A 14,656-nucleotide genomic window follows, 5' to 3' on the forward strand; every position below is an offset into this window, starting at 1 on the left:
AATATTAAGCTTAATAATAATATTAAATAAATAATATAAATGGCGTGCGTGAACCTTATTAATATTTTTTAATAGCTAATTATAAAATAACAAGTGCTATATAATAGGTGGTAATTAGTAAAAATTACCCGCAAGAATAAGACTAATTTCTTTAAAGTTATTATTAATAGTAAAAAATACTTTATAATAATATTAATTAATCCACTGCATGCATAGTAACCCAAGCATAAACTTTTTATTAATAATAAAATAATATATACTAAAAAAAAGACTTTAAAGCGCGCGCAAGTTTTATAAATTTAATACCTAATATTTTTACTAAATATTAACTAAAAAATAAAAAAGTGCGTGCAAAGTATACCCTAATATAATATTTATAGTAACTTTAGTTAAAGCAACATGGATAATTAGTATTTTTTAGCTAGTAGTTATAACTATATTTTATAAATATATAAATATTAATTTAATTACATGTGTTTTACTAGTTCCTACCTAGCTATTTAAGTTAACTTAAATAAAGCATAAAAAGTTACTAGTAAAAATAAATTAATAATACTTAATTATAAGATTATACAGGTGCTGTTGCTTAATTTTTAATTTCTTAATTAATACTTTAAAATATAATAATATAATAACTAAAAATATTATTTTAGTATTATTTTATTATTCGCGTTTTATTATAGTTTTAAAATACTTATTAATATAGGTATTTTAGTTATAAAAATAATTAATATTATAATTTTTAAGTAAATTAAAATTTTTAAAATATATAAAATTATTTTTTAAAAGCTATGCGGTAAGCTTAACCTATGCTTTTTACTTTTTTTTATTTATTTACTTAAAATTATTATTATTATCCTTATTTAGAGCTAAAGTAGCAAGAATATAATAAAAATTATTTAAATAATTATAGGCTTCCTAGCAAATAATATATATATTATAAAAAGTTAAATACTTAACACTTTTAATAATTTTTAAATTATTAATATTTTAAAACTAGTAGTAAAGCATTAGCTTTACTTGCGCTAAATTTTTAGTTTAATTAATAAAATACTTTAAAAAGTAATTTAAAACACGCGCCTTCCCTTAATATTAGGGATGTATTTTAGCCACACTCCTATACTTATAGTTTAAAAAAAAATTTAAAAAAGTAATATTTTTATACTTATCCAGGCGCTATTTATATTTAGCAAAAAAAAAAGGCCTTTTTTAGGAGTACTATTAGCCTTTAAATTATTATTATTAGCCTAATTAATAGTAAATAACTATTTTTATTATTTTTTTAAATAATAATTAATATAAGTAATTATTTATAACCCCTGCGTTAAAAGCAAGCAAAGCAAAAAATAATAAATTTCCTATGCTAATTAATCCTGCTTAAAAATTAACTTGTTTATTAATTTTATTACGGCAGAGAAAAGGGGATTATCTAGGTTTAAATATAAAATTAACTTTACTATTATATTCTTATATAATATGGTTTTTGTTTTTATTTTTATAATATATTTAATAATATAATTTATTACTACGCGAGCGCTTGTGTAAAATACTATATTTATATTTATTAGCTAACCCATAAATATTAACTAGTTATAGTAATTTAAATATAAATTATTATATTTAAAATATAGCTAGTAATAAAATACTTAAAAAGGCTTAGCTAAAAATATATTTTTAGTATGTAATATAAAATAATAAAAATAGTAATAAACCTTTTTAAATTTTTTTTATTTTTTAAGGCAGTACGCTTTGGAGCACTAGTATTTTTATATATAATTTAAAATTATAAATAAATAAGCAATTATATTATACTAATTTTTTAAAAATAAAAATATTATAAATTATTTATTTACTAGGTTAAAATCCCGCCTAGGCTTTAAATTAACTATAAATATATAAATACCCTAAAACTTTATAAATGCGTCTTGTGCTTTAAAAAAAATATATTTTACTTTAAAAAAAGAAATATTAATAGTAAGAGTTAGATTAACCTAGTACAGCCCATGTAAATATGTTAATTTATAGCCTTACTATTTAAAATAAAATTATTTATTATTAATTTTAAACTTAGGCTTTAAAACAGTCTTTTTAAATATTTTAAAACATAACTAAAAATAATAAAAAATAATATAAGGGTTTTCACGTAAATTATCACGCGTAATCTTAATTTATTTAGCTAATAATTTTTAATACTACTTTTTAAAGCAAGGGAGGTGCTGTATTAAATTATATTAATAAAAATTAATAATAAAAAGTATTATAAATAAATATAATATACCTAAATTTAATATAAAAAACTTAATTTACCTGCGTTTTCCTATTTAAAACAAACAGGTGCCTTTTAAACTACTAAAAAATTAAATAATTAAGTTTAATAAGGCAGTAAATTTAGGACTATTATTTTAAAAAGTAGCTTAAATATTTTTAATTATAATATTTACATGCGTATTAGCCTTTTAATAAATATAAAAACCCGCCCAAGTATTTACTTATTTTTTTATAATTATATTAAAAATTATAAACTAAAAATAGGGATATTTTGCAAAGCACCTATTATAATACTTTATTAAATACTTAATATAGTTATTATAGGCTACTTGCCTATCTTTAGGCAAAGTAAATTTAGCTTTACCTTTAAAAAATAAGGTAAAAAAAATACAGGCTAAAAAAGCAGTGCTATAATTAAACTTTAATAATAAAATACTTTAAAATAAAGGTATATTAAAATATAAAGTATTAGGACTAAAACTACAAGTAATTAAATTAAAAAATTAAGCGTTTACTTACTATTAAATTTTTATTAATTTTATATCCTTTATTATAAAATTAGGTATTATAGTAATTTTTAGCAAAAGCTTTTTATTTTTATTTAGGTTTTTAAAATTAAATTTATTAGTATTAAGGTCCTGCACTATTATATTATTAGTAATATATATATTTACAGGCAATATAACCAAAGCTTTAGCATTAATCTAAATATTTTAATACTAGGGATAATAAGTATATAAATAAAAAAGCTATATTTAAACATACTTTTAATAAATACAAAAGTCGCGCTTATACTAGCAACAAAAATAGGTATTATTTTTTATATTAAATAAATAAAAAAAAATAATATTTACTTCGCGTGGTAGTAAAAAAAGGGTATTATATATATAGCTAATATTTTAAAAAAAATAAATAACATGGCCATAATATTTATATTATTAGCCATGTACCTGTATTACCTGTATATGCACATGTACCTTTATTATTAATATTTTTTTAATTTATATTAAATTAAGAAGTAAAGGTTATAATATAGGCATTAGGCCTAAATTAAAAAAATTAGTATTACTAAATAAGTATATATTCTTATTTTAATTTTTTATTTTATAGCACTTGTAAATACCTTTTATTAAGTATATTTTAAATTAACACTTATTATAATTATTATAGTATTTTATATATTTATTAGCAAGGGTGGTTTAAAAACTTATAAAATATTTATTATTAAATATAAATAAAGCTGGCTTAGCCAGTAGCTTGGGATCCTAAATATTAATAATAAGGTTTATTTTAATAATAAGTTTAGGTAAGGTATTACATGGCGTATTAAACACGCTTAAAGTACTTATAATAAATACTTTAAATTAAATAAACTAATATTAAAATAATAGCGTTCGCGCAGGTGCTGGAAATAAAAAAAAAACCTAGTATTAAAGTAAAGGGTTTTAGTATTAAAGTAATTAAAAAAAAAGTTATTAATAAAAAAACTAGTAAAAAAATTTTAATTAATAAAACTATTTTATTACTTGTACTTGTAGGACCTATTAATTAAAATAATATAAAAGTAGCTAAATAAGCCTTCCTAGTATAATTAATAACTTTATATTTTTTATAAATAGTTACTTGCTTCTTACAAGCTAAAACCATTAATTTTATATTTAAACTATAAATACCTTAATAATAAAAAATAAAAAAAGCTTGGGAATAGCTAGCTACCCGCGGAGTAATTTACTAAATAAAAATTATATAATTTAATAACACGGTAGTTAGTGCTATAAAATTTAAATAGGTAATAGCTAAAAAATTAAGTAAAATAGCTTTAGTACTATTATATTTTATTATTATTAATATAAATTAAAGTACTAAAGTAAGTTAACTAGTTATAATTAATTAAAGTACTAGAGTAGCTTTATTAATTATAGTAAATTAAGTTTTTACAAGCTACTAAAAAATAAATAAGGTTAGTATTTATAATTATTAAATAATAAATATACATATATTTTGCCTAATTATATTTTAATATTTTTAGCACTAAGTAGTTAGCTTTAATATACGCCTAGTAAAAATAAACTTTATTATAGGCTTTAGCTTAATATAATATAAGTAAACTTTACTAGTTAAAGTAATAAAAAAATTTATAATAAAAAACACCTGCTTATAAAGGCATAAATAATGCATATATTAATAAAATATAACTATAAAAAAGGTTAGTTAATAATAATAATATTATAAAAAAAGGTGTAAATAGCAGGGTTATAGTAGTAAGCTTTTAAAAGTAAATATTATATATAAAAAGGCAAGCTATTTTAAAGTAAAAAAGTATAGCTTTATATAATACTACTTTAGCTTTAAATAGCTATTAACGGGATTGGTTAAAGGGGCGGCCAATTAAAACGGTAAAATTTACTTAGTTAAAATTTGCCAACCCAGTCATTCCCGCAACTGACTTTTAAATTGCAGTCCTAAAGTACTGCAAACTAGCATCGATCAGGACTTGGCCTTCTTCCAAGTTCCTAGGGTGCCTACCGTTCCTATCAAAGTACCTCCAGTGATGCCGGACTGTGCGCTCCTTCCACTCCTACCACTCGGAGCCATGTTTGCCTTCCCAGTGCGCACAAGGCCACCAGAACTCTGGTGTCATGCACCGCTTCTCCTTGTTTTCTTCCACATTCCTACTCCAGCTTCAAGAACTTTCCGACGCCGAGTGCGAGCACGACCTGCCTTCTTCATACACCCGAATCATCCCGTATCATGCTGCTTACAAGGGCCTTTTGGACGGAAGTCGCCAGGATGATGTTCAATCTGTGGCTAGTTGACTGGGTCAAGTTCTGCATTCAGCACTGCCCCGGCGGCGAGCGGGTTTGGCCCCGAAGTGAGGAAGTGGAGGGAAGAAGGGAACAACCAGAACACCAAGCAATCGTCGCTGGTTCGGACAAATCAAGGACCTCGGCGACCGATAACAGGGGTCTTGTGAAGGACATCAATGAGCGGCTGGACGAACTCCAGCGTCTACTGAACATCACCTGCGAAATGGACGCACGGACCCGTCGTCTTGAACAGGTTGCGCGGCGGCTTACTAAAATCCAGCGTCGCGAGGACGCGCATGCCCGCGGGCTCGATGAAGCTCTGAAGCAGGTGACTGAACTCCGGCGTCGCGAGGACACGCGGTCCCGTCGGCTTGATGAAGCTCTGAAGCAACTGGCTGAATATTGTCCCGAGTTGCGTAAAGAGCCGGCTACAGTGACCCAACCCGGTCGACCTACAGAGGCAAGTCCAGTTCCAAGAAAGCTGCCAGCGACAAAGCTGACTTTCTTTATAGTGCTGCTCATCGGTGGCTTGCGATGAAGTTGAGACAAATTCATTCCGGCCACCCTATCCGTCCTCGACCACGATTTTGACGAATGCTGCCAGCGCAACAGGCCATGTCCCGGAGAATTCCCGACCGCCCTGTCGTCACCGCCAGTCCTGGGTTGCGGATTCTCTCGCCGGCCTCGCATCTGCCCGTCATCATTCGGCGCAATAACGGAGTGAAGGGTCTTGACTCATTGACAGTGTCCGGAGAGGCTTAATGTGATGTTTGCAGCTGATGTTGTTTGTAATTTGAATTGCGTGATTTGTACTGCGACTGCCTAGGTTATCGATGCTCTTGAGTTGATTTTGATTATCTCACGGTCACTGAATTGCCGTGTTGCTCTGCAATCGTCAGACGCCCTACCTTGATGATCCGCAGACGCCCTTCTGCCGTTGACCTTTTGATGGAATGGCTGGATGGAGCTTGAAATAAGGATCATTGCATACCTCTGTCGATGATCGAGTAGTCGGGACCTAAATTGTAATATTGATGTCTAGCATGCCGATTTTCTGGTGGTCGTTGAGGGTCACAATATGACTCTGGCGGTTTCGTTTCCCAAGCATTCCGAGATAAAGTCTGTTAGAGGATGTAATGCGTCCAATTTCCTGTAGTCAGAGTGTCGTCCTTCCCAAATTAGCCCGGCTCTCTTAGCCACCCTCCCATGTTTGCATTGACAGAGGAGCCAGTTTTAGGTCTCAAGGTTGAATCGATTACAGAAAGGCTTCCCCCCCATTACTGGCTCTGGGAAGTCCCATAATTAATACCATATACTTTCCCTTGCAGCCTGGGGTGACCGAGATGCATGCCACCAGCGACCAAATGTAGCGGGCCGAATGCTTCCTAAATTGCGCTTACCTTGAATAGCACAATGGAGATTGTCATTAGTGCAATGAAGCACCTGGTATCTGGTATCACAATTTGTACATTGGTCCTTAGTCCACATCCAGGACGAATATAACCAGGCAACGGCGTGGATGTGCGGGCAGAGAAAAACCGGTTCAGCGTTGTGTGGCGGTCGGTACTCGGGCCGTAGACGGTATGGAAACGCATTGTTGAAGGCGCTGTAACTTCTGAGGATCCGGCGGGGCTGTTCCCAGTATACGTGGTATATGGTAGTGACGATAAGGCAGTCGTCTGCATCGAGTGTTGCTGTGGTCAAGAGGCTCACGAACGCATCAGGTTGACTAGAAACCGAACAGTGATGGACAAGCGACCGTTTCTTGTCGCGCTCTCGAAAAACAAATGCTCCGCGGACATTCCGATGGAGACTCGGACCTGCCTGCCCGGTCTTCAGCCACTGAATCAGCTTGATTTTATCCGAGAACGTCAAGGCAAGGCAAGCGCACAAATCGACTACACCTTCAGTCGAGATGCAGCGCTGACTATTTGTGGATTGTAATGAGCCAGGCTCGACAAGTTGCTTTGGGTGGAGTTTGAGAGAGTCGCAACACCCGTACATCCACCGCCTGTCCTCGAGTAGATGCAGGAGCTCGTTCCTTGGGTTGGGGAGCTCCGGGTATCGAGCAGCCCCGAACCGCTCACGCTCATATGGACCGGGAGGGAACTCCGTCGCCAGATACCGAGGCCAGGCAAACTGTTTATTTTCGAGGACGAAGCCTAGAGCTCGATGGAGAGGTTTGCAGGTCAGCGCGAGACAGGCTTGCGATTCGAGCGGCAGGTGTGGTAGTATGAGATGGAGGACGTCAAAGGGGAGATTTAGGAGTGGTGATTGAGGCTCTTTGTCAGGAGACGGATGCTTGTAGCCTGCGCTTTGTCTGAGGAGACGGGCGGCGCGCGATATGACCTTTTTGATCTTGTTGCGTCGTTTCATTGTCGGTAGCGGTAGGAGGACGCTGCGTAAGTGGGAGGACTTGGATGAGTGATGCAGTTGGGGGATGGGCTGATGAAGAAAGGAAACCGAGTTTCTTTTCGTGCTGCATCTTGATGACTTGTCGGAAACAATATCCGTGGGGGTGTGAGTTAGATAGACGTCAGTGACGCACTGTTCATGATCGGAGGATTGCTCCGCGGCATGCCAACAGCAAGGCGCCAAATAACTCTTTCAAAAGAGATATAGTGGCAAGAATTATCTTGAAGAGGATAAGAGGTCTCTCATGCGAGCTTTGGACTTGACGAGTTGCTTGCTCCATCCTTTGAGGAGGGCCATGATGGAATCGATGTCAGGCTGCGATGCTTCTCGATAGCTTGAACTGTTTGCAGTTGATTGTTAGAGAATGGAGACTTGACAGCCTTACAGACGGGGCATCGAGATCACGTGATTTCGCGTTCCGTGTCACGTCTCGTCGCGGTGTTGAGAAGGGAAACAACACTGCCTCTAGTTATTACTCCCTCCTTGCTTGAGGAATCCTCCTCATCAACAAACCCTTGCATCATGACGCCATCCGCCATCCCTTCGCCTCCCGGAGGCACCAATCTCATCAAGCAAGAACCAGTCAAGGAAGAGCGGAGCGAGAACTCCTTATGGGACGTCCCCGCAGAAAATCCGACAACTAGACGAATTACAAAAACCGAGGACATTGACAATCCTGAGGCTATCCTGAACATCGTCAAAGAGGAGGCTTTCGATACCTCAAAGTTCCTGGACGAACTTCCCGTTCTTATGCAAGGCATTCAGAGCACCGGCTCCTTTTGCTTGACTAATACCACTGAATTCGTCATCAACCCCGGGCTTGAAGTCACCGGCGTCGGTCAAATCGGTCTTCCTCTGAGTCCGGATGCTGCGGAGGCCATTGCCAGTGTTGGCACTCCGCTACCTCCCCATGATGGTTTGTCCGACCATAGTCACGCCGCGGCGACTCATGAGCTCCGACCTGAGCAGTTGGGTTTTCGCAATTCGAAATGGGAAGTACAAATGGGCATGATTGTCACGGAAGTGTTGAAGGGCTTTGGCCTCTCTTCGGATCTGGATGATGTGAAGGTTGAGCTTGACCAATGTCTGCTCTCCAAAGAGGGTGCCTTCTCACTGCCAAAACCAGACCGCGGTGAAGTTGCTGGGAAGTTCGGGACACTCGCATTATTTCTACCTTCGAGGCATGTTGGAGGAGACATAACCTATTCAACCATTACGGAAACAAAAGTGTTCGCCTTGAGGGATGCGGAATTTGACTTCTCCTACGCCGCCTGGGCTTCGTTTACCACCTACGAAGAGAAACCAATTTCCTCTGGACATCGCCTTGTCCTTGTTTACAACCTCATTCATGAAGCGTCGCAAACCTGTCTCTTGGAGCGTAAAAGTCAGTTCGCAGAACTCCAGAAATGCCTCGAGTCATGGGCTCGTTGGGCCGAACGGAAAACCTCGTCTCTGGACACCGACAGTCCACTACTTCCATCGCAGTGGCCCACCCATGTCTTGCCATTGAACTCGCCAGGGGAAGCTGGTGATGGCCTACCGGTAATCCTGTATCAGCTGGACGGCTCCAACCTCGATGATTACGCCGTCCGCTGGGCTGAAATCCAGGGACCCAATCAAGTTCTGTTGGCTGAAATGCAAAGAGTTTGCGACGTCAGCAACTGCCGTGCATATTTGGGATCCCTTGTGATAAGGCAATATCTGACCGACCACGGGCAGGTTGATGGAAACAGGAGGCTGGTAAGAAGTGTTGACTTTACTTGTAATCTTGTCCACGGCCCGGATGGAAAGATTGTGGTTGATCAACTGAAGATCAACCCTCGAATGTGCGCCTCCACTTTGTCTTTGCCGCAAGAGCCAACATACGAAGAGCGACGAGGCAGCCTTACAATCCAGACTTACTACCGTACCGTTACTGTCATAATACCCAATGCTTTCTATTTCCCACTACTGCTTGAGGCACTGCAACGTTCGCACGTGCAGGTAAAGCTGCTCTTGGAGGAGTTGTCTCGCGCATATCGCGCGTCCCCTGCAGATCCAAAACTGCGCAGCCAGACGAACGAGCTCTGCCAACTCATACTTGCCGATCCTATTTGGAGCAAACGGTATCCCGAGGAGGTTGCGCGTCTTGGGCTTGAAATGGATGATGCTACAATTGTTAAACAATGCCTGGATATCTTGGAAGAAAAGGTCGAAAATTTGGCCAAAGACTTTGGCAAAGCCATTACTATTCGTGGTGTTGACCACATGCGACCAGTGTAAGCTTGACCCATGGCCCGAATTTCTGTCCACCAGAGCTAACATCCCGGTAGTCTTGATCATATTTGGACATTGAGGTCAAGCAGCGCCGTTGGACACCTTTCGATGCTCGAACAAATGCGATCACCGTGGTCAGAAATATCGCGCTCTGGCAATTATAGTTTTGAGCAAGCCTTGACGTGGTACAAAGCCACGCGCGACATGTTGTTCACCCGGCTTGAAGAGAGAACCATGTTACAGCATGCTGATGGAAAGCTACTGGCGCGTACTGTGCCTTGCTTTGACAAGATATTCACCAAAACACGGTAGATCCCATCACCAACGACCTTGACTCTGTAACGCTGCTAACACCTGCTCAGGGTAGTTGCTATGGTCGGGAAAAATGTCCGTAGTCCAGGCTTCTCTGTCTCATTTGTTACCAGCCTGTTTGGCAATTATGACAAAGCGAATTGTCTGGATCTGGATAAGATACTGCCCGTATATCGCGGCTTAATACCCGATGTACTCAAGGAGTTTGAGATAATGGCCCATCGTCCCGCCCCGCGACCATTCATCTACATCCCACCCAGATCCTGGAAAGCAGAAGACTTCGTCAGACCACACAGTGTTGTCCGCCTCATAGACCAATGCCTCAGGATCGACCAAGACGTCTCTGGCTTGCTTGACAAAATCGAAAAGCAGGTGAATTACAGACTCAACGGCTCCTCAACCGGAGTATTCTCCCAATTCGTCTGTCAATTCGTTACATCTTCGGCGGACGTCCTGCAGCGTAGGCTTCAAAACCAGCCGCCCACAGATACCAATAATGTTCAGCATCAATGGTCTGGCCTTATTTTCCGCCTCCTTGAATCTTGTCTGCTTCGCTGCACTGGTGGGCCGTATCCGACATCTCATACTGACTGGAGTCAGCACCTCCCTGGCGAGGATTGCTGCTTCGACTGTGAGGACCTACGCCGTTTCGTCCAGGACCCGTATAAGCAGACCGAGGAATTCCGCATAGCCCAAGGACGACGGTCGCACCTTCAAGCAAGACTCCCTAAAACATTCGTCTGCGAGACCATCCGTGACGGCTCACCGCATGTTCTCCGAGTAATCAAAACAGAAGCAGGGTTTATTCACGCTATTGACTTTTGGAAGGAGGGTGCCAAAATTGGTCGCGACCGACTTGAGTTGATTGCGAAGAGATGCCCGCTCAAGGATGTCATTGGAGAAGAGAGATACAAGGAGCTCGAGGTTTATGTGACCAAACCCAATGCACTGGCCACTAACAGTACGCCTGTCAGCAACCAAGCAATGACGGCCCTGAACCCGATTGATGCGAATAGGCGGTCTCGTGATGGTCCTCGGTCTCCAACCTCAGCACCAACACCAACCATTCCGCAGAAAAGAAGCTACCTCAAGCTCGAGGATGACTGATTCAATATCCCTTGTTACCCTTCATTTCACCATCTTTCCACATATTCGCTGCACCATAGACGATTAACGCATGCCTTATGCCAAAGGCAGATAATTCACGTGACCATGACACGCGACGCGCCTCGTCGCGTGCCGCGATGGGTTAGAATGCCATCAACCAAACACAACGAAATCGCCAAATCGGACGTCTGTGGACGACTTCTGCAATAATATCTTATCAAATATGGCATTAGATGCTAATCCGTTAACACTCAATGCATATCACCACATTAAGACAGAGCGGGGGCTGGATTCACCATGGAACGCCCCCGCAGCAACTCGGAGCACTGGAGGAGCCAGCACGCGACTAAATCCAGCCGCTACTGTAGCGGGCTCACTGCACAGAGGCTGGCATAGCATCCCGCACCCTCTTTCCTCACCGGAGATGCTTCGAGCTGGTTTCAAAGTACTCATGGACGAGAAACCGGCTCCAATTGGGTTTTTCGCCAGTGCTAGACATGATTTGGTCCACAACCCCTGCCTTGAAGTGCCCCCCGTTGGCCCAGTTGGTATTCCGATCAGTCCCCTCGTGACGGATGCCATCGTGAAACATTGCCGGACCTTGCCGTCCGGAGGTTCGTTCGTTCAAGGAGTTGGCCCCGGCGTATGCGAGCTTGATCCCGGACAGTTCGAGCTCCGAAATCCTCAATGGTTCATTCAGGCTAGAGTGATCATGAAGGAACTGCTGGAGAAAATGTTTCCCGATAAATCGTCCCTGCAAATGAAGATGGAACTAGACAAATGTCTGGTTATCCCACCGGGAGCCTGTTTCCTGCAGACTCAACGCCAGGAAACAACGGAGTCCGTGTTTGGAACCATGGCTATATGCCTTCCTTCGAACCATGATGGGGGTGACATTGCCGTCTCGTACCGCGGCATGTCCAAGACGTTGACTCCGTCTAACGACCCCGACTTTGCGTTTTCATGTGCTGCTTGGTCTGTTTTTGCTGAACCTGTAGGGCAACCAGTCACCTCCGGACACCAGATTATTCTTACATACAAGTTGATTCATCATCCAACTTTTGTTGATCTCAAGTCTCGGCACGAAGGCGCGGGGGCAACATCTCTTACTGGTCTCCTCAGGTCTTGGTCCAACTGGGCGGAGAACAAGACCACCTCTTTTCAAAGCGAGGGCGTGCCGCCGAAGCTATGGTTTTCGCGGACACTGGACTCCACAAGCGGGCCTCGTCTGCCAGCGCTATACCATCGTCTGGAAAATAGGCTTTACACCCCTGAACTTCATTTCAACCATCTCACTGGCCGCGACAAACGTCAGATTGCCGATCTTCGCAACGCGTGCGAGGCCAGTGGGTGTCGCGTGTTGCTTGCCAACCTGAATCAAGAAATAGAGGGACCAGTAGATGACCTCCGGCCGACGAAACGCCTACCGGAAGGCGAATTCTACAATATTGGCACTATCATTTACCGAGATTTGAGCCTATTAAAAGTCATTGATATCGATGGGAGCGTCCTTATTCATGGACACGTAGCCTCGAAGGATCTGTGCACGTATGATGTCGATCTTGACCTCGCGGGCGAGCCTGACGAAGATGCGCCGTTACAGCAAACTTCCGCTGGGCCTAGAGTTGGTTATCAAATCTATGGCCATAGCATCGCTGTTGTTGTGCCAGACTCGTTTTACTTTCCATTTCTACTTCATGCAGCAGGCCAATCACCGAAGGACCGGTTTATTGATAACATCAAAGTCGTGTGGGACGACTTGCACGGCGCATTCCGTGCAAACCCTGAGGATCAGAAATTGCGCAACCAGATGAGCGAACTCTGTCGCATCGTGTTTGAAGACCAGAAATGGCGCAAGCAGATACTCGACGAGGTCATATGGGTTGCTCTCGAGATCGGCGAGTTTGAAGTTGTGAAGCGGGCTTTGAACTCTCGCGGAGAGCAAGCCGAGGAGCTGGCGAAACGCTTCGGCGAAGTCATCTATACTCGTGGCATTGAACAGATGCAGCCTGTGTAAGTTCGCCTTCTTTCCATTGGAATTCCCTGATCTAAACCGAGTGATACAGCATTGATCACATATGGCGCTTGATTTCAAGTAGTCCCATGGGACATATCATGTCGCTTGTGCAAATGCGGTCAACATGGACACCTCCTGCAGCCCATCATACGCCTGCTAAAGCGATAGAATGGTACGAAAGCACACTTGCTATGCTCTTCGACCGGCTAGAGCAAAAGGATCCTGTTTACCTGGATGCCAGCGCCGGATCTACTCTTGCACATGCTGTGCCACACTTTCCAGAATCATTTTTCGATACAAGGTGCCTGGTCTCCAGAACGAAATAAGATCACGGGACTTGCTAACTCCCCTTAGGGTTGTTCCTTTCGCAAAAAAAGTGGCATCCAACACTCCTTTCAGCCTTGCACTTATGACAGCCCTCTTTATGATGTACGAGAGAGGCGAAGTCGGACTTCCGGGCTCGATTCTCGAGGTATATCAAGACCTCATTCCGGCCATATTCAGAGATTTCACGATCTTTTCTCGTCGATTTTCCCGACAGCCAAACTGGTACAGACCAGAGCATTTTGTCAATATCTACCACGTTGCCACCTTGATCAAATATACCCGCACCTTGGGCCTCGACATAGCTGAGCTCCTCAGTATACTTGAAGAGAAGATCCGGGAATCTCAGAAAGAACAAGAGATCTTCATGCTGTTCGCCACCCCGCTTCTGAGAATAATATGCCAAGGCCTGCGCAAGAAGCACGAGGGAGACGTTTCCGCGGCTGTCGCTAGCGAAGAAGCAGCCTTCGTAATCCGCGTCATGAAGTCTTACATAACTCCAAGCTCTGGTCCGTTTCCTGTAACTCCGCCCGACTGGCGGCAGTCCATTGACAACGTAAACCCAAGCTGCTGTCCGGATTGTGCCGAACTCCGCCGCTTTGTCGAGGACCCGGTCGAACACCAGAAAGATTTCTGCATGGTAGCACGCCGGAGACTCCACATCCAAAGCAAGCTCAACCGGCACCTTGTGTACTTTACCGTCCCTGAGGGCTCGCCACGCACGTTACGGATCATTAAAACCCATGATCGCAACTCCGAGCTCCGAAATTGGTGGAAGGAGACAGCTGCGCGGCATCGCGGGGTGTTGGAGTCGCTCAACGAAGAGATCAAGCTTCGCGAGACGATCGGCGAAACCGCATACCAAGACATCTATGCTTGTATCGCTGACCCTGATGCCGAACCAGGGCAGGACCCGAGTCAAGCCAATAATGAGCATTCAACGTTTGAGGACCTTGTCCGGTCGAACCTACAGGCGCAAAAACGACTTCGTCCTCCCAGCCCTGCGCCAGAGCCGGCCAATCCACGGAAAAGGGGACGAGGCGACGACGACGATTACTGGTACTATTTGGAGAATCCTAGCGAACGGTTTCGTCCCCGGCCTTGAGCCGAGCTTACAAATTTGCGCCATTCCTTGCCCGCACCGGACGTA

General features: G+C 41.2%; 4 protein-coding genes across 4 annotated transcripts; 3 read left to right on the forward strand and 1 right to left on the reverse strand.

Annotated features, from left to right (window-relative positions):
- Positions 1-5,058: 5,058 nt before the first annotated feature.
- Positions 5,059-5,791, forward strand: DSM5745_04478 (uncharacterized protein; the record flags this gene model as incomplete). Its single annotated transcript, XM_026746494.1, has 2 exons — positions 5,059-5,508; positions 5,588-5,791. The coding sequence occupies 2 exons, from the start codon at positions 5,059-5,061 to the stop codon at positions 5,789-5,791; spliced, it is 654 nt and encodes a 217-aa protein (XP_026605490.1).
- Positions 5,792-6,093: 302 nt separating this feature from the next.
- Positions 6,094-7,451, reverse strand: DSM5745_04479 (uncharacterized protein; the record flags this gene model as incomplete). Its single annotated transcript, XM_026746495.1, has 2 exons — positions 6,094-6,225; positions 6,519-7,451. 2 exons carry the CDS (start codon positions 7,449-7,451, stop codon positions 6,094-6,096), a joined length of 1,065 nt encoding a protein of 354 aa, XP_026605491.1.
- A 561-nt stretch (positions 7,452-8,012) lies between these two features.
- Positions 8,013-11,165, forward strand: DSM5745_04480 (uncharacterized protein; the record flags this gene model as incomplete). The annotated part of the gene is made up of 3 exons (XM_026746496.1): positions 8,013-9,748; positions 9,803-10,054; positions 10,109-11,165. The coding sequence occupies 3 exons, from the start codon at positions 8,013-8,015 to the stop codon at positions 11,163-11,165; spliced, it is 3,045 nt and encodes a 1,014-aa protein (XP_026605492.1).
- Positions 11,166-11,388: 223 nt separating this feature from the next.
- On the forward strand, positions 11,389-14,611 carry DSM5745_04481 (uncharacterized protein; the record flags this gene model as incomplete). The annotated part of the gene is made up of 3 exons (XM_026746497.1): positions 11,389-13,178; positions 13,232-13,483; positions 13,537-14,611. The coding sequence occupies 3 exons, from the start codon at positions 11,389-11,391 to the stop codon at positions 14,609-14,611; spliced, it is 3,117 nt and encodes a 1,038-aa protein (XP_026605493.1).
- Positions 14,612-14,656: the final 45 nt, after the last annotated feature.

Source organism: Aspergillus mulundensis (assembly GCF_003369625.1).
Source record: "Aspergillus mulundensis strain DSM 5745 chromosome Unknown scaffold_3, whole genome shotgun sequence".
Lineage (NCBI taxonomy): Eukaryota > Fungi > Ascomycota > Eurotiomycetes > Eurotiales > Aspergillaceae > Aspergillus > Aspergillus mulundensis.